The sequence below is a fragment of the Mobula hypostoma genome, chromosome 1 (genome assembly GCF_963921235.1).
Source record: "Mobula hypostoma chromosome 1, sMobHyp1.1, whole genome shotgun sequence".
Lineage (NCBI taxonomy): Eukaryota > Metazoa > Chordata > Chondrichthyes > Myliobatiformes > Myliobatidae > Mobula > Mobula hypostoma.
The window spans coordinates 205,032,069-205,057,036 of NC_086097.1; the positions used below are offsets into that span (position 1 = coordinate 205,032,069).

General features: G+C 41.0%; 1 protein-coding gene across 6 annotated transcripts in view; it reads left to right on the forward strand.

Annotated features, from left to right (window-relative positions):
- sntg1 (syntrophin, gamma 1) overlaps positions 1-24,968 on the forward strand; it is a 513,110-nt gene that overhangs the window by 352,524 nt on the left and 135,618 nt on the right. For all 6 annotated transcript variants that reach the window (XM_063063447.1, XM_063063461.1, XM_063063468.1 and 3 more), the window contains exon 2: positions 16,172-16,226. In XM_063063447.1, the coding sequence (XP_062919517.1) occupies positions 16,200-16,226 (27 nt within the window). In that variant the 5' untranslated portion in view covers positions 16,172-16,199. The remainder of the gene's footprint in view (positions 1-16,171; positions 16,227-24,968) is intronic.

Genomic DNA, 24,968 nt, shown 5'->3' on the forward strand with positions numbered 1-24,968 from the left:
TTGCTAAAAGGGAATCTGTAGGTAATTATCCCCTTGCATTTTTTGATTTCATTATTGGAGATTCAGTGTCACTCCACTCTGCCACTTTGATATGACCAACACCTTCATTAATCCGGTCTAACACTATTTAACCTTTATTGGGATCTTTCTCTCTCGTACATCGACCAAACCCCCAGGCTTTGAGGGAGTGTGGGCCGGTAGAGGTTAGGGTTAGAGATAGCGGTAGGGATAGGGCATGTAACTAAGGGGCTACAGTTAGAGGTAAGGTTATGGGATGGAGAGAGATGGAGTCCTGGTGGTGTGGGGGGTGGGGCCTGGCAGGGAGGGAGAAGGGACCCTGGCTGGGAGAGGGTGGAGTGGCCTGTTTGGGAAGCGATTGTTCTGGAGCAACATTTTGTTGTGCATCTACTTATGGGATAGGGTTCAGTGCCCCTTGTGTTGGTCTGCCTTGGTGGGGATCTGTAATGGGGAATGTATTGGGCTGTATGTGAGAATACCTCCCTGCTCTGTGTAGTTATCAGTGATTCCTTTTGTGCTTGTGTGATGGGAGTCCCTAGTCTGGCGTAAATTAACAGGGAAGGTACTGTCCTGTTCTCTGTGCTCTAATTTTCTGGTTTAAGATGGCGCTGGTGAAGCGCAGTGACTGTGTGTCAGCAGCAAACAAAGCAAACAAAATTACTAATGACTTTATTAGAACATAGAACATAGAAATCTACAGCACATTACAGGCCCTTCAGCCCAAAATGTTGTGCTGGTCATGTAATCGACTCTAGAAAATGCCTAGAATTTCCCTACAGCATAGCCCTCTTCTTTTCTAAGCCCCATATACATATCTAAGAGTATCTTAAAAGATCCCATTGTATCCAGCTCTACCACCGTCACCGGCAGTGCATTCCACACACCCATCACTCTTTGTGTGAAAAATTTACCTCTGGAATCCCTTCTATACCTACTTTCAAGCACCTTAAAACTACACCCGCTTGTGTTAGCTATTTCAACCCTGGGGAAAGCCTTTGACTGTCCACACAATCATTGCCTCTCATCATCTTATACACCTCTATCAGGGCACCTTTTATCCTCCATCACTCCAAGGAAAAAAAGGCCAAGTTCTCTCAATCTATTCTCATAAGGCACACTCCCCAATCTGGGCGACATCCTTGTAAATCTCCACTGCATTCTCTATAGTATCCACATCCTTCCTGTAGTGAGGCGACCGGAACCGAACACACTTATCATACTCCTTCTCAGACATCCCACCCTGCAAAAACTCATTTCAGGGAGGTAGCACCATCAATTTGCGGGAGACTTCCGGGAGAGGTGGGATGTCTGCAATAGAATAGCTCCTTAGCAGCTGGCCAGCTAGTTTAAATAACGTTAGATATGCTAATGAATGAATAACACCTGTTAAACTCACCTCAACATGTCTTTTACAATCTTAACCCACCATGGGCAATAGAAAAGTCACTGTTGCAAACAGTGCAGTGAGCAACACTGTCATTATTTTTGACCCCTATTAGGCAGGGTTACACTTTAGTGTAGTCTGGGGTGACGTACGTTTTATGTACTTTTTTGGAACACTCTGCCATGGCGCTCTCTCTCTCTCTCTCTCTCTCTCTCTCTCTCATGGTTGCTCGCGCACTCTCAAGCACTCTCACTTGCTTTCTCTCTCGCTCGCATGCTCTCTCTCGTCACTCTCGCGCTCTCTCTTGCTTTTCTCTTGCTCGTTCTCAAAAGAATTCATTTCCGTGATATTGTATATAATTTGCGGGCATCAGGGAGCCACTATTAATAAGTGGGAGACTCCCGGAAGTTCCAGGAGAGGTGGGATGTCTGCCTTCTGGTAAATTATCACTACGATCAATAGCTTGCAACTTCCCTTTCAGACTAGGACTTTTAATTCTTATCTATGACCTGGCCTTCTTGTTGTGTGAACTGAAGTCTAGAAGGTGCAGGACTGTTGTAAAGTGGCGTGTATAGGCCAAATTGAGGCTGCGGGGCCTGGACCTTAGAGCAGGGATGAGTCAATGTTTGGCGATTGCTGGAGTGAACTTGGAGGAGATTCAATGCTGTCGAGTGGGGGCAAGGCCCAGATCCAATTGAGCACTGGGCCAAATGACAGCAGGACCCAGCTCTGAGAGCATAGTGAAGCAGCAGGGTCTGCATCCAAGAGTGAGGAATTAGCGCTAGGTGAGACTGAACTAGTCAGAATGTTAGGGCTGTGCAAGGGATGGGCCTATTCAATTCACTGCTCAGTGAGGCTTACTCGGCTCAGCACTGAACTGGGACTGTGGCCTGCAACTAATGGGCTATTAGATCAGTGACTGTGATGACTGGCTTCATGGGTGTGGTCTCATTTTAGTGAACTTCAGCTCTTTGCTTGCTTTTGTTGCACAATTTGTTTGTTTTTTACACACATTGAGTGTTTGATGGTCTCCTTTTTAATGGATTCTGTTGGGTTTCTTTGTTTTGTGGCTGCCTGTAAAGAGATGAATCTCAAGATTGTATATAGTGTACTTTACTTTGAACTTTGAGAATACCACCTGAGCAAACAGAGGAGGTCACATCTTGGTGATTTTATATGTGCCATGACTAGATTTGCACTGTTGATGATTGCCCTCCAGAAAACTTCGTTTGCACTTGATAAGAGATTTATTATTACTGAAAAGGCAGGCAAAATAAATATAACACATCAAAAAACTGGCAAAAAATGAAAGGGAAGGTGTGCAGAAAACTAATTCTCAGCTCCCAAGATCACAATCCCAAGATTGGAAATTACCTAAAATTCAATTTTGAAGGTTAGAAACATACACCTGACTCCTTTAGTGTGGAATAATCAGTTAGAAAGTCCCGTGGCCATGAGAAAAGAAGTAAGAACTGAAAGATTATCAAGAATAAAAGCAATAATCATGTCAAAATGGATAGATGAAGTTCACAACAATCCTAAGGCCTGCCCCAAGGAAGTAATAAACTGTTAATAGAAATATGAAAAAAGATAACTTATTGCAGGACCTCACAAAACATGAATAATGTTCTATTACATAAAATAAGCTGCAAAATTATCTGGACTCTAATACAAATCACTATTGAAATATTAGGAAGTGTTAGATAATCAGCAGTATTATCAAATGATCTAAAGACATTCACAAAATGCAATTCCAACAATATTAAACTGCAATTTTGTATAACGTTAGTTAGACTATATTATAATGTGATGTAACCTATTAATGAAAAATGTATGTTGGAACTAATTCTGGCAGAAGTAGGTTAAATATTACTGATGTTTGCATAATGTCAACATATCAAAATTGTTCATATGAGTGAACCACTGCCACATATCCAATCTCCCAAAATGAGCTCAGGTTAGAATTAAACAACTTCCATACCACAGGCACACCAACCAATCTCAGTTTATCCCAGCAACAGTTATCAGGGAAATACAACTTGTATTTATCGAGAACTTTAAATATGACAGTGTTCCAAGGTACTTCAGAGCACTATATTCAAACAAAGTCTGATGCTGAACCAGATAAAAAGATGTTGGCTCAGCTGTCAAAATATTTAGATGGATTGATGGACTACTTTATCAAGAAGTTAAATTGCATAATTGGACTGCTTGAGAAGTTTGATACCTAGATGTTGATAGTGCTGAGATTTATCAGCCAGTTCTTGATTTGTGCCTTATAGGTGGTGCGAAGACCTTCTACACCAGTCATTACGTGGCAAATAACTCAATGCAGGATACTTAGGCTCTTTACAGCTCCAGTAGCAATGGTGCATATGTGGATGATGTAGCTGACTTCCTGATCAGTCGTGACACCCACAACAGTGGCGGAGAGGGAGTCAACAATGATAAAGCTTCTGAATGTTAAGGTTTAGGTTCTCTCTTGTTCGAGATGGTCACTGCCTGGCAATTTTCTATCAAGAATCTTATTTGCCACTTATCAAACCATGTCTGAATTTTGTCTGGGTTGTGCTTCATGCAGCTTTATTTACTGGTAAGCTAAAAATGAAATTGAGAAAAGTGCAGTTATCAGCAAACAGTCACACTTCTAACTTTATGATGGAAAGAAAGTCTTTGATGAAGCAGATAAAAGTGGTTGAGCCTCAGGCACTGCCTTGAGGATTTCCTACAGTGATGTTCCAAGGCTGAAGTGCTTGACCTCTGATAACCACATCTTCCCTTGTGGGAAATCACTCAAACCACTGGAGAACTTTGATACCTTTGATGCACTTAACCACAATTTTACAAGGGTTTCTTGATGTCGAGACCAGTTATTCCCACCATTCCCCTGGAATCCTGCTCATTGGTCCATATATTGACCGTGCACTAATGAAGTCAGGAGCAGAGTGATCTTGGTGAAACTCAGGCTACGCGACTGTGCTTGTGCTATGTTACTGATGAGAAAAATCACTGTGATAGCACTGTCAATGATTTTGCTGATGATTGATAACTAATCTATGGGTAGTTATTAGTTGAATTCAATTTCTTTTGCTTTTTGTGAAAAGGGCATACCTGTGATTTTTTTTCCCCCAAATTAAGTCAGAATAATGCAGATACTAGAAAACTGAACAAAAAAGCAGACAAGGCTGGAAATGCTGAATACTTAGAAAACATTTATGAAAAGTGACACAAAGTTAATATTTTATAATGGATATTCAACCTGAAACAGAAGCTTTTCTATTGATATTGCCTGATCTGTTGAGTACTTGTGAATGTGTTTTGTTTCAATTTTCCCATTTGTTAGTTAATGCCAGTGTTATAACTGCATTGCAACCTTTGGCTGGAGGCAGTTTACAAGTAGATTGCTTCAGTTGTAGCCGCACCATGTTTTCTTGCCCCGTAGCTTTTGCCTTATCTAATGACCTCAGTCATTACTTGATTTCACTTGCAGTGGATCGAATTGACTGGAGACGGGCTTCTGTGGTGTTGGGAATATCCAGTGGAAGCCAAGGCAGATCATCTTTTAGACATCATTCCAATTTTCAGTAAATCACCTTCTCAGTGATCTTCATTACCTTCTCACAGATCTCTCCTTTCACATTTTTGGTCCTCATTCCAGCTAGATGGACACATCTTTCATCAAGATGTTATCACTTATTAACCAATAACACCTTTTTGTTTGCTGGGTCTACCACATTTGTCCAGCTACCCCTGAATCACTTGCTAAAAAGACTCTTTAGTCACCTCCCCTTTGTATGAGACAGTGTCTTCTACATTGGAACATAAGAAATAAGAGCAGGATTAGGCCATCTGGCCCATCAAGTCTGCTCCACCATTCAATAAGATCATGGCATCTTGCCATTGAATCAACTCCTCCTGCCTGCCTTTTCCCCATAACACTTAATTCCCCTACTATGCAAAAAATCTATCCAACCTTGTCTAAAATGTATTTACTGGGGTAGCCTCCACTGCTTCATTGGGCAGAGAATTCCACAGATTCACCACTCTCTGGGAAAAGCAGTCAGTCCCTCCTCATCTCCCTTCTAAATCTACTCCCCAAATCTTGAGGCTATGTCCCCTAGTTCTAGTCTCACCTACCAGCGGAAACAACATTCCTGCCTCTATCTTATCTATCCCTTTCATTCTTTTGTATGTTTCTATTAGATTTTCTCTCATTCTTCTGAATTCCAGTGAGAAAAATGCATACATTGTTCCTGACTCCCTGCATCTACTCTACTGAGCTATGTAAGCATATGTAATTTTGAAAAAGAGTACCTCTCATTCTTCAAAACTCTAGTGAATACAGGCCCAATAAACCCATTCTCACATCATATGGTAAACCCAGTCGAGGGAATCTTTCAGTACTCTCTAAATAGGAAGTACTTTTATTTTTCGAGGGAAGCCGATGGAAATTATACAAAATATTCCTGGTATAATCTCATCAATGTTTGACCTACTTGCAGTAAGATATTCCTTGGAGTTTAGAAGAATGAGGGGGGACCTCATAGAAACATTCCAAATGTTGGAAGGCATGAACAGAGTGGATGTGGCAAAGTTGTTTCCCATGATGGGGGAGTCTAGTACGAGAGGGCATGACTTAAGAATTGAAGGGCGCCCATTCAGAACACAGATGCGAAGGAACTTTTTAGCCAGAGGGTAGTGAATCTATGGAATTTGTTGCCATGGGCGGCAGTGGAGGCCAAGTCATTGGGTGTATTTAAGGCAGAGATTGATAGGTATCTGAGTAGCCAGGGCATCAAAGGTTATGGTGAGAAGGTGGGGGAGTGCGTCTAAATGGGAGAATGGATCAGCTCATGATAAAATGGCAGAGCAGACTCGAATGGCCGACTTCTGCTCCTTTGTCTTATGGTCTTATATAGCTCTTCCTGTACTCAAATTCCCTCTTAATAAAAAAAATGAATCATTTGTTTTAATAATCATTACTCCACCAGTATACGGGCTTCTAGTGACTTCTGCATAGACTTACCTGGGTCCATAGGAACATCATCATTACCCAAATAGAAAATGCTTTATTTTTGTATTTCACACACTAAAGGGTTAATTTGCAATTTTTTCACATTTGTCAAGTTCTTGCCCACCGACTTAGTGCATGTATCTGCCTGAAGTCTCTTTAGGTCCTGCTCCTTACTTACACTCCCACCTCGCTGTGACTCATTAACAAAGTTGGAAATTAAGCATTTGGTCCTCCAGCTAAATTGTTGATAGATTACAAATAACTGATGAAACCAGCAACAATCCCATTTAATCACAACCTGCAAACCTGAGAAAGCTACATTTATTTACACTCTTTGCTTTCTGTTCACAATCCATGCCAGTATATTATCTCTGACTCCGTGTGCTTTAACTTTGTTGACTCGCCTATTGTTCGGAATTTATCAAAAATCTGAAGATTCAAATACATCACATCCACAACTTCTCACTTATCTTGTCCACTAGTCACGTACTGAAAGAACTCCAGCAGGTTAGTCCAGTGCAATTTCTCTTTCATAGTTCCATGCTAACTCTGCAACTTAGAGAAGTGACTCACAACAATTAAAACCTGCTGCTGAATGTTAGACTGCTGCAATTGACTTGGAGCCCAGGTTTTCAAAGAGAGTTGGAGAATATTACAACAAAGTAGCAGCCTTTCTTCCAGTCAAGCCAGTGTTGGTATGAATGGCCAAAGCCAGGAGAATAGCGACAGAATTGCCCCAGTTCAAGCCAAGCCAAGTCACATCACGTCATGTCACGTCACATCATGTTTTATTGTCATTTCAACCATAGCTGCTGGTACAGAACATAGTAAAAATGAGACAACATTTTCCAGGACCATGGTGCTACATGAAACAATACAGAAAATTATACTGAACCACACAAGAAAAAACACAAAAACTACACTAGGCTACAGACCTATCCAGGACTGCATAAAGTGCACGAAACAGTGCAGGCTGTAAATAATAAACAAGACCGTAGGCACAGTAGAGGGTATAGTAGGTTGGTGTCAGTCCAGGATCTGGGTATTGAGGAGTCTGATGGCTTGGGGGAAGAAACTGTTACATAGTCTGGTTGTGAGAGCCCGAATGCTTCGGTGCCTTTTGCCAGATGGCAGGAGGGAGAAGAGTTTGTATGAGGGGTGCGTGGGGTCCTTCATAATGCTGTTTGCTTTGCGGATGCAGCATGTGTTGTAAATGTCTGTGATAGCAGGAAGAGAGACCCCGATGATCTTCTCAGCAGACCTCACTATCCGCTGCAGGATCTTGCGATCCGAGATGGTGCAATTTCCGAACCAGGCAGTGATGCAGCTGCTCAGGATGCTCTCAATACAACCTCTGTAGAATGTGGTGAGGATGGGGGGTGGGAGATGGACTTTTCTCAGCATTCGCAGAAAGTAGAGACACTACTGGGCTTTCTTGGCTATGGAGCTGGTGTTGAGGGATCAGGTGAGATTCTCTGCCTGGTGAACACCAAGAAATTTGGTGCTCTTAACGATCTCTACGTCGGAGTCGTCGATGTTCAGGGGAGAGTGGTCACTCCGTGTCCTCCTGAAGTCAACAACCATCTCTTTTGTTTTGTTTACATCCAGAGATAGGTTGTTGACTTTGCACCAGTCCGTTAGCCACTGCACCTCCTCTCTGTATGCTGACTCATCGTTCTTGCTGATGAGACCCACCACGGTTGTGTCATCGGCGAACTTGATGATGTGGTTCGAGCTGTGTGTTGCAGCACAGCCGTGGGTCAGCAGAGTGAACAGCAGTGGACTGAGCACGCAGCCCTGGGGGGCTCCCGTGCTCAGTGTGATGGTGTTGGAGATGCTGCTTCCAATCCAGACTGACTGAGGTTTCCCAGTCAGGAAGTCTAGGATCCAGTTGCAGAGGGAGGTGTTCAGGCCCAGCAGTTTCAGCTTTCCAATCAGTTTCTGAGGAATGATTGTTTTGAATGCTGAACTGAAGTCTATGAACAGCATTCGATCGTATGTGTCTTTTTTGTCCTGGTGGGTTAAGGCCAGGTGGAGGGTGATGGCAATGGCATCATCTGCTGAACGGTTGGGACGATACGTGAACTGCAGGGAGTCCAGTGAGGGGGGCAGCAGGGTCTTGATGTGCCTCATGACGAGCCTCTCAAAACACTTCATGATGATGGATGTGAGTGCAACGGGACGGTAGTCGTTGAGGTAGGACACTGAAGACTTTGGCACGGGGACGATGGTGGCGACCTTGAAGCACATAGGAATGACCATGCTGCTCAGCGAGATGTTGAAGATCTCAGTGAGAATCTCCGTTAGCTGGTCTGCACATCCTCTAAGCACTCTGTCAGAAATATTGTCTGGTCTAGCAGCCTTCCGTGGGTTGACTCTCCACAGGGTTCTCCTCACATCGGCCACGGTAAGACACAGCACCTGGTCATTTGGAGGAGGGGTGGTCTTCCTCGCCACCACGTCATTATCTGCCTCAAACCGAGCATAGAAGTTGTTCAGCACATCTGGGAGGGAGGCATCACCCACACAGTCATCCTCCTGTGACCACTGCAGTCTTCTCTATTGGAAGTCAGTAGCTTTCCACCAACAACACCTGAGTGCCCCGATTGAGCACTGTGCATCCTCATTCTTCTAAACTGCATTAAGTACAGATTCAATCCTTTCATTCTCTGACACCTGTAACGTTGATTGTTCATTCCTCTTCATTGATTTTGACTAATCTACTGAGTCCCACTAGCATCTTGTGTTTGTTCCCCTGGATTTCCAGGATCTGCCGAACTTCTTGTGTTTAACCTTTTCGCCCCTTTCTTTTATAAACTGATACTGTTTTCATTTGAAGATAAATGTGTCTTTGACAGTCGGTCAATGAATGACCTTGAGTCACTAAATGCTCATTAATATAAATATTTATTCCAATGACGCATTTGATTCTTTTCCCTGGCATTTTAAATGTGTGTCTTCTGGTTCTTGTAACTTAAATCAATGAGAATAGTTTCTCCTGATCTGCTCATTCACATTTTTCAAACTTATCCATGGGAAATAATGTCAGCTTTTCTAACTTTGCCTTGTAATCTAAGTCTCCCATGCTTGGAGCCAATTTAATGAGGTTTCCCTGCATCTACTCCAAAACCATGCAATGGTTAGATATGGATTTAATACTTTAGTTGTTGCAAATCAGTATTTTATGAAGGTTTATCACTATTTCTTCTCTCTCTCTCTCTCTCTCTCTCTCTCTCTCTCTCATTATGCGTTAGTTATGTTCAGGATTATGCATTAGTTTAATGATGCAAAAGAATAGGACAAGTTCACAGGTTAGAGTCCTAAACAGGAGCAGGGGTAAATTGGGGAAAATTAGACAGGATTTGGCAGAGGTCCATTGAGGGAACCTGTTTGAAGAGAAATAAACAAATGCCAGTAGGGAGGTTTGTTGGAATGTGATATCAAAAATTAGCCGTATTTGCTATTGGAGTGAAGAGTAAACCTGACAAGTTTAGGAAACCCTGGCTGATGAGAGATATCGAGGCACTGGTTAATAACAAAAGGAAGCAGAGATTGGGTTTAGGAAGTCATGGATAAATGAATCCCTTGAAGGCAATAAAACTATTAAGACTACTCGTTAAAGAGAAGGGGGGAGGATAGAGAGGGGGAGAGAGAGAGAGATGGATATATATGGAGAGAGATATATATATGGATCTGACAGGCAAAGTTAAGGAAAACCCCAAAAGGTTCTATAGATACAAAATATTATGAGTAAATGTGTGGCTAGGGAGAGATTTGAATGCATTAAAGAGCAGCAGGGCTGCCTATGTCTCAAGCAAGGAGGCAAATGGGATTTTTAATGAATATTTCTCTTTTATGTTTGGGGAGATAAAATCAGGTTGCTCAAGTGATAAGAGAAGCAAGTGCAAAACGTTTTGGAGTACATTCATATTACTAGGGAGGAGGTACTTTCAATGCATTAAGATGGATAAAGCCCCTGTGCATTCTTTGACTTTGTGGGAGCCTAGAGAAGAAATTGTGGAGGCCTTAAAGAAAACTTTTGCTTCATCGTTCACCATTGGTGAAGTTTCCAAAGGAGAGAATGTGACTAATACAATTCTGTTGTTTAAGGGCAGAAAGGACAAATACACACTGGTCAGCCTAATATCAATAGTGGGGAAATTACTGAAGGGAACTATGAGGGTGTGTCCTCTGGTCTTAGATGCTCCCATCATAGGAAACATCCTCTCCACATCCTCTCTTTCAAGGCCTTTCACCAGTCGATAGGTTTCAATGAGATCACCTATCATTCTTCTGAATTCCAGTGAATACAGACCCAGAGCCATCAAACGCTCTTCATATGACAGCCATTCAATCCTGGAATCATTTTTATAAACCTCCTTTGAACCCTCTCCAGTTTCAGCACATCCTTTTTAAGATAAGGGGCCCAAAACAGGCCTAAAAGGTGCTTTATAAATACTCAACATTACATCATTGCTTTTATATTCTAATCTTCTTGAAATGAATGCTAACATTGCATTTGCCTTCCTTACACAGAATCAACCTGCAAATTAACCTTTAGGGAATCCTGCACAAGGACTCCCAAGTCCCTTTGTGCCTCAGTTTTTTATATTTTCTCTTCATTTAGAAAATCATCAACCCTTTCATTTCTTCTACCAAAGTGCATGACCATACACTTCCTGAAAATGTATTCCATCTATCATTTCTTTGCCCATTCTCCTAATCTGTCTAAGTCATTGTGTAGCCGCTCTACTTCCTCAAAACAACCTGCCCCTCCAGCTTTCTTCATATCGTCTGCAATCTTTGCAACAAAAACATCAGTTCCATCATCAAAATCATTGACAAAATAATGTAAAAAAAATCAGTCTTAACAGACTCCACTAGTCACAGGCAGCAAATCAGAAAAGGCACCCTTTAATTCCCACTCTTCATCTCCTGCTAATCAGCCATTGCTTTGTCTATGCTAGAAACTTCCCTGTAATACCATGAGCTCATAGCTTGTTAAGCAGCCACATCTGTGGCACCTTGTCAAAAGCCTTCTGAGAATCCAAGGATTTAACATCAACTGATTCTCCTTTGTCCACCGTGCTTGTTATTTCTTCAAATATTTCCGACAGATATGTTAGGCAAGATTTTCCCTTGAGGAAACTATCTGGTCCAGGTGAGTTATCTACCTTCAGACCTTCAGTTTCCCAAGAACCACCTCTCTAGTAATGGTAACTTCACACACTTCATAACCTCTGACAGCATGGAACCTCCAACATACTGCTAGTGTCTTCCATAGGGAAGACTGATGCAAAATACTTGTTCAGTTAACCACCATTTCCTTTACCTCCATTTCTACTTCTCCAGCACCATTTTCCAGCAGTCCGATATCCTCTCATCTCTCTTTTACGCTTCATGTATCTGAAGAAACTTTTGGTATTCCCTTTAATATTACTGGCTAGCTTACTTTTGTATTTCATCTTTATCTTCTTTATGTGTTTTTTAGTTGCTTTCTGTTGGTTTTTAAAAGTGTGCCAATCCCCTAACTTCCCACTAATTTTACTCTATTATATGCTCTCTTTTCGACTTTTATGTTGGCTTTGATTTCTCTTGTCATCTGGACTTTAGAATGCTTCTTCCTCTTTCAGATGTATATATCCTATGCCTTATGAATCTCTTCCTGAAATTCCAGCAACTGCTGCTCTGCCATCATCCCTGCAAGTGTTCTTTTCCAATCAATTCTGACCATCTCTTCTCTCATGCCTCTGTAATTCCTTTCATCCTACTGTAATACTGATACGTTTGACTTTAGCTTCTCCTTCTCAAATTTCAGGACGAATTCGATCATATGATCACTTACCCCAAAGAATTCTTTTACCTTATGCTCTTTAATCTATTCTGGTTTATTACATAACACGCAAACCAGAATAGTTGATTCTCTCTTGGGCTCAATCACGAGCTGCTCCAAAAAGCCATCTCATAGGCACTCTAGAAACTCCTCCTCCTGGAGTCCAGCACCAACCTGATTTTCCCAATCTACCTGCTTGCTGAAATTCGCCATGACTATTGTAACATTGCCCTTTTGGCATGCATTTTAGTCTCCCAATGTAATTTGTATACCACATCCTTACCAATGTTTGGGGGTCTGGATACAACTCATATCAGTGTCTTTTTACCCTTGCAGTTCCTTAGCTCTACCCACAATGATTTAACACCCTGTGGCACCTCTTTCCAATGATTTGATCTGATTTTTTAACCAACAGAGCCATGCTGCCGCCTCTGCCTTCCTGCCCGTCATTTTGATACGATGTGCATCTTTGGACATTAAACTCCTAACCATACTCTTCTTTCAGCCATGATTCTGTGATGCCTCCTACATCATACCTGCCATTCTGCAACTGTGTCACAAGTTCAACTTCTTATTCTGCTTTCAAATATATCACCTTCAGCCCTGTAATCACGCTTCTCGATTTTGTCCACCTTTACAATCCAACTTACCCTGCTGACTGCAGTTTTGCCCTATCAACAGCCTCTCCTCACTACAGAATGCTTCTGTTTGTAAACCAGCTACCTTATTTTCAGCATTATCATCCGCCTTTCCTACAATGCTCTTTCCCTTGCAATATACGCGGCTCAGGACACCTGTCACACCATGCTTAACCTTTTGATTCCTAACTTTGTCTGAGGTCTTACTAACATCTGCCTCCAAACCACTCCACTAATTGTTCTGGCACTCTAGTGCTCATCCCACTGCAACTCCTTAAAGCCTGCTGTGAAGCATTAACAATCCTTCCTGCCAGGATATTATTCCCACTCCAGCTCAGGTGCAAACTGTCCAGTCTGTACAGGTCCCACGTTCCCTGGAAGAAAGCCCATTGATCCAAAAATGTTATGCCCTCCCTCCTACAATAACTCCTTAGTCACATTAAACTGTATAATCTTCCTATTTCTGGCCTCACTAGTACGTGGAACGGGTATCAATCTTGAGATCACAACCCTGGAGATCCTGCCCTTTAGCTTAGCACCTAACAAGCTGAACTCCCAAAGCAGAACATTGTCACTCATCTTACCCATGTCATTGGTAGCTACATGGACCACGACTTCTGGCTGTTCACCTACCCACTTAAAAATGCTGAGGACTCCAAGATATCCTAGATCCTGGCACCCAGGAGACAATGTGCCATCCGCAAATCTCATTCTTATCCGCTGAGCCTTCTGTCCATTCCCCTAACTAATGAATCCCCTGTCACCTCAGCATCATCTTCTCCATCCTTCCCTTCTGAGTCATAGAGGCTGACTCAGTGCCAGAAACCCAACCTAACCACAGTGTCTTTCCTCTGTTAGGTCATCTACCTCCACCCACGCCCCCCCCCCCACCAACAGTATCCAAAGTGATATACCCGCTGCTGAGGGGGATGCTTACAGGGGCACTCTGCACTAGCTCCTTAACCCTTTTCACCTTCCTGACTGTCACTCTATCTTTAGTCCTGCACTTGGATGTAACTACTGCTGTATATGTCCAATCTATCGCCCCTTCAGCCTCCCAGATGATCTAAAATTCATCCAGTTCCAGCTCCAGCTCCTTAATGCAGATTGTTAGAAGCTGCAGCTGGATGAACTTCTAGTGGCTGTACTCAGAACCAGGCTTATTATCACCAGCCTGTGTCATTAGGGAGACTGGAGGTCTTCCTGCCTTCTCACATCCCACAAGAGGATTATTTCTCTATCCTGCCTGGCAACTCTGTTGTCCTAGCTGAGCAGATATAAAGGAGGGAAAGGAAAAAAAACCTTAACCTTCAAGTTTTCTTTGCTTTGCTTTCTCTGACTGAGGCCTCTCTTTGTTGAGGTCTCAGAGCACAAGCCTTAAGATTACCACTGACTCCATCCACTCAGACAGCAGTCACTGTGCCAATGGCAGCCACACTTGCCCCCGCCTTCCTTTAATTTGGTCTTGCTAATCAATCCCAAACACTAGTTGGTTGCTGGTCAAAGCTCTTTGTATACAAGTTATATGTACTGTACACATCAAGTACATAGATAACAATGGTATAACAGTTTCTTGCTGTTATAAAATCACCTTAGTATAAAGCTTTTTATGTATCTTGCAATTATTAAATTAAGAAGAACTCACAAGGCTCCCAACTGTAACCAAGATACTGATAGTCAATTATAAATGATATCATGCATTGACAGAGTATATTGTGGATATTTTGCCTGACTGACCTGTTGATAATTGGAAATATTGACAGCTAGCATATGCTACCAGGTGTTCATTTACCCAGGAATAACTTCTTATCTATTGGCTTGATTGTATGTCACTCATGTGCTTCATTGAATGGTTAATATTGCCTTCAGTTTCCAAAAATCAAAATGAAAGGCTTGCTTAGAAGAATTTGCTATGACAATTAGAACAAATTATAAACATGTCCCTTTGGAGCAGATGAAACCAAATATTAATGATAAAATTGCTGCTGTGTTTCACAACACTGAGTGTTTCAAAGTCAAAAGAAGGTATTTACTAACCAGCTAAACATTAGCAAGAAGCAGCTGCAAGCCAGATGAGTTGCAAAAATCTCTGCAATAATTAGGCACTGATGAGATTGAAAACATTTGCTCCACACAAATTTATTTACTTCAAATGACTGATTCTCAGCCTTGCCAGTGGCTTGGAATCTTATTACTGAAACCAATGGCTTTACAATCAATTTACCTTATGCAAAACATAGGTCTTGGAGAAGATAATGTCTTTCAGTGTTGGAGTTATAACAGGTGTTGTGCAGTTATAACAGGTGTTGTGCAGCAATATGCTCATATTAAATCATGATAGTACATTTCAGATCTAGTCCCAGAACATCCTTGGTTGCTTTTTTTGTAAGTTAAGAAGGAAGAATAGGTTAAATGAATGGAAAAGTCCTTCTGTGAATTACAATTAATATGCAATGGTAATAACTGAATAATAACGCTATCTTCATAGTGTTTTTGTAATATTGTGTCTCTCTGAGTCACTATGTAAATTGAGATAGTTTCCATCAACAGTTCTCTTATTCTCAAAGAATGATTACCAAAACCATTCACGTTTCGACAGTTAGCTACTTCGCATACAATTTGCTATCACTTTAGTTATGCTGCTTTTTAGAACTGAACCATATTTACATTTCTTATTGCAAATTGTAATTTTTGGATGTGTTGACCAGCTATGTCACAACAGAAGAATCCTTGTATTTAAACAGTTGCTCTGTGATCTTCAATATGTACAGTATTGTTAAAAAGTCTTGGGCACATATATATAGCTAGGGTGCCTAAGACTTGTGCACACTATTGTAAGCTATGTTTTTATATAATATTCTGCGTAGGTTAATTTTGATTGAATTTGAAGCACGTGATGAAAAGACATCCATCTCCAGTCTCTTTTTATTTGTCCTTGAAATAGCAGTATCTGTAAGTCTGAAGTTTTTGTTAACATTCGTAAACATTTAGTAGATACAGTACTATGCAAAAGTGTTCAGCACTTCATCTATAGATATGTGCCTAAGACTTTTGCACAGGACTGTAAGCAACTTCTCATTTATATTCAGCTCTTTTTTTTCTGATAACTGGAAATTAATTAAAATATTCATTTTTTATTCTTTCAGCAGGATTATGCATCAAGGGATAAAATATGCAAACAAACTTACATAAATTACAATATTTATTAATTATGCATGTCATCTTGTTTGTTATGGCTCAATTAAATGTGTACTGATCAGTCTGATATCTTTCACATTTTACAGGCCGGCATTACTCTCCGTGCTGTAGCACATGGATTTCAGGACTACGGCTGACGAGGTAGGTTCATTTCAAGCTTTCAGCTCACATTATTAGATTAAGTTGAACGGGGAAACGTGCATGGCTTTTAAAGGATAGATTTCTGCATTGACCAGTTCATCATTGAAATCTACTTTTCAGTACACTCTGAATGCTACTTCTACTGATTATATACTGGCTCTTTTACTTGAGGTGACAGCACTCATCAGAGAACTCAAGAAAAATAGCCCACAAAGACCTCGCACCCTCTGTGTCATGATTTCATCATTCTTAATGCTGATAATTGACGTTTCAGTTCAATGAGGCCTCTGGCAACCAGCAACACTGAAATCGGCAAGTGAGATGAATGGCCAAATATTCTGAAAATTCTTCCAACAACTGGCTTGGCATTTTTAAAAAATGCAACTTCTATCTTTTCAAACAACTTCAAACAACTACATGAATATTGGAATATTTGCATGAAAACAAATCAAATTAACTGTTCCTTATGAAGTAATTTTTTTATCATTTAAAAGGCATAAATACAGTATCTGAATTGTATAAATATAAATTGTATGAGGGAATGTCAATCTATGCATGTCAAACCAGAATAGTTGCTTACCAGTAATGATGGATTATTAAAACACATTGTGCAATAATTTGCAATGTTTTCATGCTTCCCCTCCCCCAGAGAGAATGATTAGTAAAACTGGAAGATCATAATAGTTCACTGATTTGATAATTATAATTGTAAAACAACAGCTAGAGAATGAAATCATGGGCAGTAATTTCTTTTACTCAAGAATTTGCTCTGGTTTACTTGGTGAATAAATAGTTTTGTCTTGACCATAATGAAAAAAAATTCAGCCCAACAGCTGAAATGCAACAAAGCTTTGGAATGATTTAATATGGCACACTTCTGGAAACTCAATCAAAGTTCCAATTATTTTAGATAGCAGGAAATTTAAATTTCCATCCTAATTTATAAAAGGACAATATAAATGACAAAGAGAACAATTGGACCTATAGGAAACAAACAATATTTTAGAGACTTTTGGGTTTAATTAATTAATTAATATGTTGGGTTACAGTTCGGAGTAGGCCCTTCCAGCCCTTCGACCCATGCTGCCCAGCAATCCCCTGATTTAATCCAAGCCTACCCAGGGGCAGGTTATGATAACCAATTAATCTACTAACCAGTACGTCTTTGGACTGGGAGGAAACTGGAGCACCTGGAGGAAACCCAAGTGGTCACGGGGATAAAGTACAAACTCCTTACAGGTAGCGGTGGGAACTGAATCCAGGTCACTGGTACAGTAATTAGAAGAAATTATTTAAATAGGTTCCAATTAATACTGAACTCAAAGGAGAGTTTCCAGTAGTTTTACAATACCGCTTGGGGTGCTTAATGTTCTTTTAGTTTTGAGGTCCCTTTTAAGTTCAATAGATTTAAATGACACTGTGAAATTATTTAGAAGAATAATATCTCCATTAATTGCACCTTTTACAGTGTAGCACAAGAGTTCCCAACCTTTTTATGCAATGAAACCTTACCATTAACCAAGGGGGTCGTTGACCCCTGGTGTTGCACTTCATTAGTCTTGTACTGGAGTGTCAGCTTAAGGCCTGAGATCTAGTCCATGTGAAATCACAACCTCCTTACTTAGGTGGGATGCTACCAATATGTGGGAGATACAAGTCAGATGGGCAATAACAATGATGGAAGTACATTTAGAGAGGCAGAAATTATGAAGCTTAGTGGTAGGCATTGATGACACCTGGACTGTAGGCATCCATACCCCTCATTTCCATATGGCTATTCAAACTTTCTTAAAATGTTGAAATGTAACCCACATCCACCCTTTCCAATGGCAGCTTGTTCCATACTCTCAGCACCCTCTGAGTTCTCCCTCATGTTCCCCTTAAAAATTTCACCTTTCACTTTTAACCCAAGACTTTTAGTTCAAGTCTCACCCAACCTCAGTGGGAAAAAAGCCTGCTTGCATTTACCCTATCTATGTCCTCATAATTTTTTTATACCTCTTATCAAATCTCCATTCATTCTCCTACGATCTTGGAAATAAAGTCCTAACTTATTCAACCTTTCCCTGTTACTCAGGTCTTCAAGTCCTGGCAAGATCCTTGTAAATTTTCTCCGCACACTTTCAATCTTATTGATATCTTTCTTGTAAGAGGTGACTAAAACTGCACACAGTACTCCAAATTAAGCCTAAACAACATTTTATACAACTTCAACATAGCATCTCAACTCCTGTACTCTTACTTTCTTCATACTCTGACTTATGAAGACCAATGTGCCGTAATCTTTCTTTGCGAACCTATCTGCCTGTGAGGAGAAGGTGATAATACGATACAAGTTTTATTTTTGTAAACGTATTCATGCTAAAAGCAGAGGAATTCAGTTCACACACCAACTAATATGAAGTAGGATATTATGGATGGTTGTTTTTCAACATGATATTTCAATTTGTTTGTAACCTCTCCATTACACTGCTTACTGCATTGTTCCTCCCTCATTAATCACATACTGTATCTTCACCAAACTTCCTCATTCCTTGTTGTCCAGCACATGAAATTCGATATTCTCATCCAAAATCCCTTCATCGTCTCATCTCAAATTGATTAATTGTGTCCTCTAGCATTTATCTTAAAATTTGTTCTCTGACAGGGATCTCCAGGGCAGTTACACCGTGAATAGAAAATGCTCCTGTGACTTAAGCCTTAATTTTTGTTCTTTACTTCTTTCCGCTTAAACTTTAAAAGCTTAATCCAAAGTTTCTATTTAATCAAGTCTTTAGTTTTCTTTGCTAACTCTCATGCTGCTGTACAGTGAGTTTAATTCTGCAAATATATAATTTTGAAACTGGATGTCGACTATATTCCCTGGTTAACACTTTGATTTCATTTGAAAAATCTGTATTTTGTTCATCTTTGTGTTTCAATTCACTTTGCCTCAACTCTCTTGTCCTTCTACAAAATGCATTATTGCTATATCTACTTGCGGTAGTCTATTTCGGTTGAATGTAATCTATTTTCCAGTGGAAGACACTCTGCTCTGAGCTCTCATTCTTGTTGTTTGCCTATGCTTTATGTCTCCTCTTCCCATTGCTGTATATTTTATCAAAGTTCAGAACAAGACCATTGTGATCATGCTCTAAGCAGATTTGGAAATTGTTTTCTGGTTAAATTATAATTAACATTATTTATAGCTTATAAGAATTATTAAAAGTCACACCTAAAAAAGTGAAGGAGAATCATGAAGGTGGAGTAAGAGAATGAAAAGGAGAAATATGAATAACATTGGACCATAATTGTGCTTCTATTTGCTGTCGATGAAGAAGGGCCATTGCTACTGCTATATTTTGAAGAAGGCACTAAGTGAAACATTAGAAGAAACCGTAACGAATATAAAGTGAAAGAGTGTAAGAGAAAGAGGGTAGATCGAGGGTACAGACAGAAACAACATTGAAAAGGAAACAAGCAGAAAAAAGAAGATGAGATTCTGAATAGAAATATTGCTGCTGAATAAACTTATAGATTGTCCTACCACTTTATGGGGTGTCACATATTCTAGAGAGTTTGGATTTTGCTGTTACTCATTGACTTCTTTTTGGAGCTTTGAGAAATCACAACTTTCACTTTGCCCAGTCACTCATCAATTGAACTGTAAGGACGGTAAAAGCAATTTTACATGATGTAACCATGTGATACAGTTTTGATGGGTAGAAGCAACCCTCCAATCAAAAGGTAGCAATTTCCTTAGCAGTAAATGCATAACATACCTTTTTTCAAAATTAAAAAAAACTGCATTAACAGGTGAACACATTTTCACTAGAGGCTTACATAAACTGAGCCAACATTTTCTGGTTTAAATAATTAATAATCACATACATGTAAAGATATATTGACATGCAGCATTTGTGTTAATACCCAACACAGCCTAAGGATATGTTGTGGGCAACCAAAGTTGTTTGCGTACCATGTTCAGCAGAAAAACATTAGCAATAACAACAGCAGCAAAACAAGCCACTTTCCTTACACCCACCCACCCACCCAAACACACAGACACACCTCCAATCTCCAGTCCCTGTCCTGACTCACAGACATCAGGCCTATGATCCGGACATGTTGATCCAGGGTTTCGACCAGCAAGTTCAAGGTCAAGTTTAATTGTCATTCAACCATACCTGAATACCCATGAATACAGCCAAACGAAACAGCATTACTCCAGGGTCAAGGTGCAAAACACAGTACCAACAGCACAAGGCATATAAAATAGAAAGATATCAGTAAAATAGTCACACAACAAAAATATAGTCCAAGACCCCCAGTCCCATGAAAGTGGCAGGAATACAGCTTGTCTTCTGAGAAGCAAACTCTGGGGGGCAGCACCAACTCCAGTTTGGACACCGCTTCACACCACCTCCAGTGGAGTGCAAAGGCTCAGACACCTCCCTCCTGGGGCTGTATATACGTGATACCATAGCTTGACCGAGGCCATGCAGCTCCCCCGTTGTCTGCCCCTGCTGGCCATCAATAGATCAGTGAAGCAGATTGTAGCAGTCCACTTTAACAATATCCAACAGGGTCTTAATGTTCAGCAGGGTCTTGTGACCATAAAAAGATACGATTAGAAAGGACAATATCAACTTTGGTTGACCCCAAGCTGCTGCAATTAAATGCGCCACCATCTTACCAAAATCTTATAGGGCCTCGACCTCCATAGTCACTGACTTTGATCTTTGCCCTTTAGGCTTTGACCTCTAATTTGAATCCGGTTCTCACTGATCATAGGATTTTGAAATCTGGGTTTAAACTCCAGATTTGCAAGAACCTCTAACCCTGGGACTCGCTGATGTGGGAGAACTCACTGACTCAGGATCCACTGGCTTCGTTCATTGACCACAGGGGTCTCTGGTCTTCATCTTCAACACTTGCCAACCTGACCTCTGTCTACAGGAATCACTGGCCTTTGCCCACAAAGCACTCTGACATGGACTCCAACCAGCCGTTCTTGCCTGCGTCTCTTCAATATTTACCTTTGATGCTAAATTCCTATCTCCTTTGTACCTAAACCACATCTCCCCATGCCTAAACAAGCTTACAAAACAACTACGTAAATGTGAACCACAAACTCAACAGACATCACAATTTTTGTTGCAGTATTGTAAAAATTGAAATAAACATATTTCTGAAACAAAAATTACTGCTAAGGTTGGTCGTGAGTTCAATTTCAAGTTGCAAAAACTTGGATGAGAGGGGTATTAAGGCCTATGCTATGGGTTGATAGCACTAGGCAGAATAACAGTTTGGCACAGACTAGATGGGTGAAGGACCTGTTTCTGTGTTGTAGTGCTCTGTAACTCTAGGACTCTAAGGTTATCAACTCAGTGAAAGAGTCCCTTTGGTCTGCACAAAACTTGTTGGTTTCCCAGCACAGTGAGACGTTTGTAAGGGAATGCTACAGACTGTCACAGTCCAGGCTGCTGGCTGAAGGACACACTGGTGAAGCCAGTGAGGCCAATGCAAAGGATTGGTGAGAACCATAAAACCATATAACAATTACAGCACAGAAACAGGCCATCTTGGCCTTTCTAGTCCTTGCCGAATGCTTATTCTCACCTAGTCCCACCGACCTGCATTCAGCCCATAACACTCCATTCCTTTCCTGTCCATATAGCTATCCAATTCTACTTTAAATGACAATATTGAACCTGCCTCTAGCACTTCTGCTGGAAGTTCGTTCCACACAGCTACCACTCTCTGAGTAAAGAAGTTCCCTTGCATGTTACCCCTAAACTTTTGCCCCCTAACTCTCAACTCATGTCCTCTTGTTTGAATCTCCCCTACTCTCAATGGAAAAAGCCTATTCACGTCAACTCTATCTATCCCCCTCATAATTTTAAATACCTCTATCAAGCCCCCTTCAACCTTCTACACTCCAAAGAATAAAGACCCAACTTGTTCAATCTTTCTCTGTCACTTAGGTGCTGAAACCCAGGTAACATTCTAGTAAATCTTCTCTATACTCTCTCTATTTTGTTGACATCTTTCCTATAATTCGGTGACCAGAACTGTACACAATACTCCAAATTTGGCCTTACTAATACCTTGTACAATTTTAACATTACATCCCAAATCCTACACATAATGCTCTGATTTATAAAGGCCAGCATACCAAAAGCTTTCTTCACCACCCTTTCCACATGAGATTCCACCTTCAGGGATCTATGCACCATTATTCCTAGATCCCTCTGTTAGAAACATAGAAATATAGAAAATAGGTGCAGGAGTAGGCCATTCAGCCCTTCGAGCCTGCACCACCATTCAATATGATCATGGCTGATCATCCAACTCAGAACCCTGTATAACCGTCCCTCCATACCCCTGATCCCTTGAGCCACAAGGGCCATATCTAACTCCCTCTTAAGTATAGACAATGAATTGGCCTCAACTGTTTCCTGTGGCAGAGAATTCCACAGATTCACCACTCTCTGTGTGAAGAAGTTTTTCCTAATCTGGATCCTAAAAGGCTTCCCCTTTATCCTCAAACTGTGACCCCTCGTTCTGGACTTCCCCAACATCGGGAACAATCTTCCTGCATGTAGCCTGTCCAATCCCTTTAGGATTTTATACGTTTCAATAAGATCCTCCCTCAATCTTCTAAATTCCAATGAGTATAAGCCTAGTCGATTCAGTCTTTCACCATATGAAAGTCCTGCCATCCCAGGAATCAATCTGGGGAACCTTCTTTGTACTCCCTCTATGGAAAGGATGTCTTTCCTCAGATTAGGGGACCAAAACTGCACACAATACTCCAGGTATGGTCTCACCAAGGCCTTGTACAACTGCAATAGTACCTCCCTGCTCCTGTACTCGAATCCTCTTGCTTCGAATGCCAGCATACCATTCGCCTTTTTCACTGCCTGCTGTACCTGCATGCCCACCTTCAATGACTGGCGTATGATGACACTCAGGTCTCGTTGCACCTCCCCTTTTCCTGGCCACCATTCAGATAATAATCTGTTTTCCTGTTTTTGCCACCAAAATGGATAACCTCACATTTATCCACATTAAATTGCATCTGCCATGAATTTTCCCACTCACCTAACCTATCCAAGTCACCCTGCATCCTCTTAGCATCTTCCTCACAGATAACACTGCCACCCAGCTTCGTGTCATCCGCAAACTTGGAGATGTTGCATTTAGTTCCCTCATCTAAGTCATTAATATATATTGTAAACAACTGGGGTCCCAGCACTGAGCCCTGTGTTACCCCACTAGTCACTGCCTGCTATTCTGAAAAGGTCCCGTTTATTCCCACTCTTTGCTTCCTGTCTGCCAACCAATTCTCTATCCACATCAATACCTTACCCCCAATACTGTGTGCTTTAAGTTTGCACACTAATCTCCTTTGTGGGACGTTGTCAAAAGCCTTTTGAAAATCCAAATATACCACATCCACTGGTTCTCCCCTATCCACTCTACTAGTTACATCCTCAAAAAATTCTGTGAGATTCGTCAGACATGATTTTCCTTTCACAAATCCATGCTGACTTTGTCCGATGATTTCACCGCTTTCCAAATGTGCTGTTATCACATCTTTCATAACTGACTCTAGCATTTCCCCCACCACCGATGTTAGGCCAACCAGTCTATAATTCCCCAGTTTCTCTCTCCCTCCTTTTTTAAAAAGTAGGGTTACATTAGCCACCCTCCAATCCTTAGGAACTAGTCCAGGATCTAAAGAATTTTGAAAAATTATCACTAATGCATCCACTATTTCTTGGGCTACTTCCTTAAGCACTCTGGGATGCAGACCATCTGACCCTGGGGATTTATCTGCCTTTAATCCCTTCAATTTACCTAACAACACTTCCCTACTAACATGTATTTCCCTCAGTTCCTCCATCTCATTAGACCCTCTGTCCTCTACTGCATTCTTCAGTGCCCTACCATTTACCATGTATGTCCTATTTTGATTAGTCCTACCAAAATGCGGCACCTCACACTTATCAGCATTAAGCTCCATCTGCCATCTTTCAGCCCACTCGTCTAACAGGTGTAAATCTCTCTGCAAGCTTTGAAAACCTACTTCATTATCCAGAACGCCACCTATCTTAGCATTATCTGCATACTTACTAATCCAATTTACCACCCCATCATCCAGATCATTAATATTTATGTCAAACAACATTGGACCCAGTACAGATCCCTGAGGCACACCACTAGTCACCGGCCTCCAACCTGACAAACAGTTATCCACCACTACTCTCTGGCATCTCCCATCCAGACACTGCTGAATCCATTTTACTACTTCAATATTAATACCTAAGGATTGAACCTTCCTAGCTAACCTTCCATGTGGAACCTTGTCAAAGGCCTTACTGAAGTCCATATAGACAACATCCACTGCTTTACCCTCATCAACTTTCCTGGTAACCTCTTCAAAAAATTCAATAAGATTTGTCAAACGTGACCTTCCACACACAAATCCATGTTGACTGTTCTTAATCAGACCCTGTCTATCCAGATAATTATATATACCATCTCTAAGAATACTTTCCATCAATTTACCCACCACTGACCTCAAACTCACAGTCTGATAATCACTAGGTTTACTCTTAGAACCCCTTTTAAACAATGGAACAACATGAGCAATACGCCAATCCTCTGGCAACATCCCTGTTTCTAATGACATTTGAAGTATTTCTGTCTGAGTCCTTGCTATTTCTACACTAATTTCCCTCAAGGTCCTAGGGA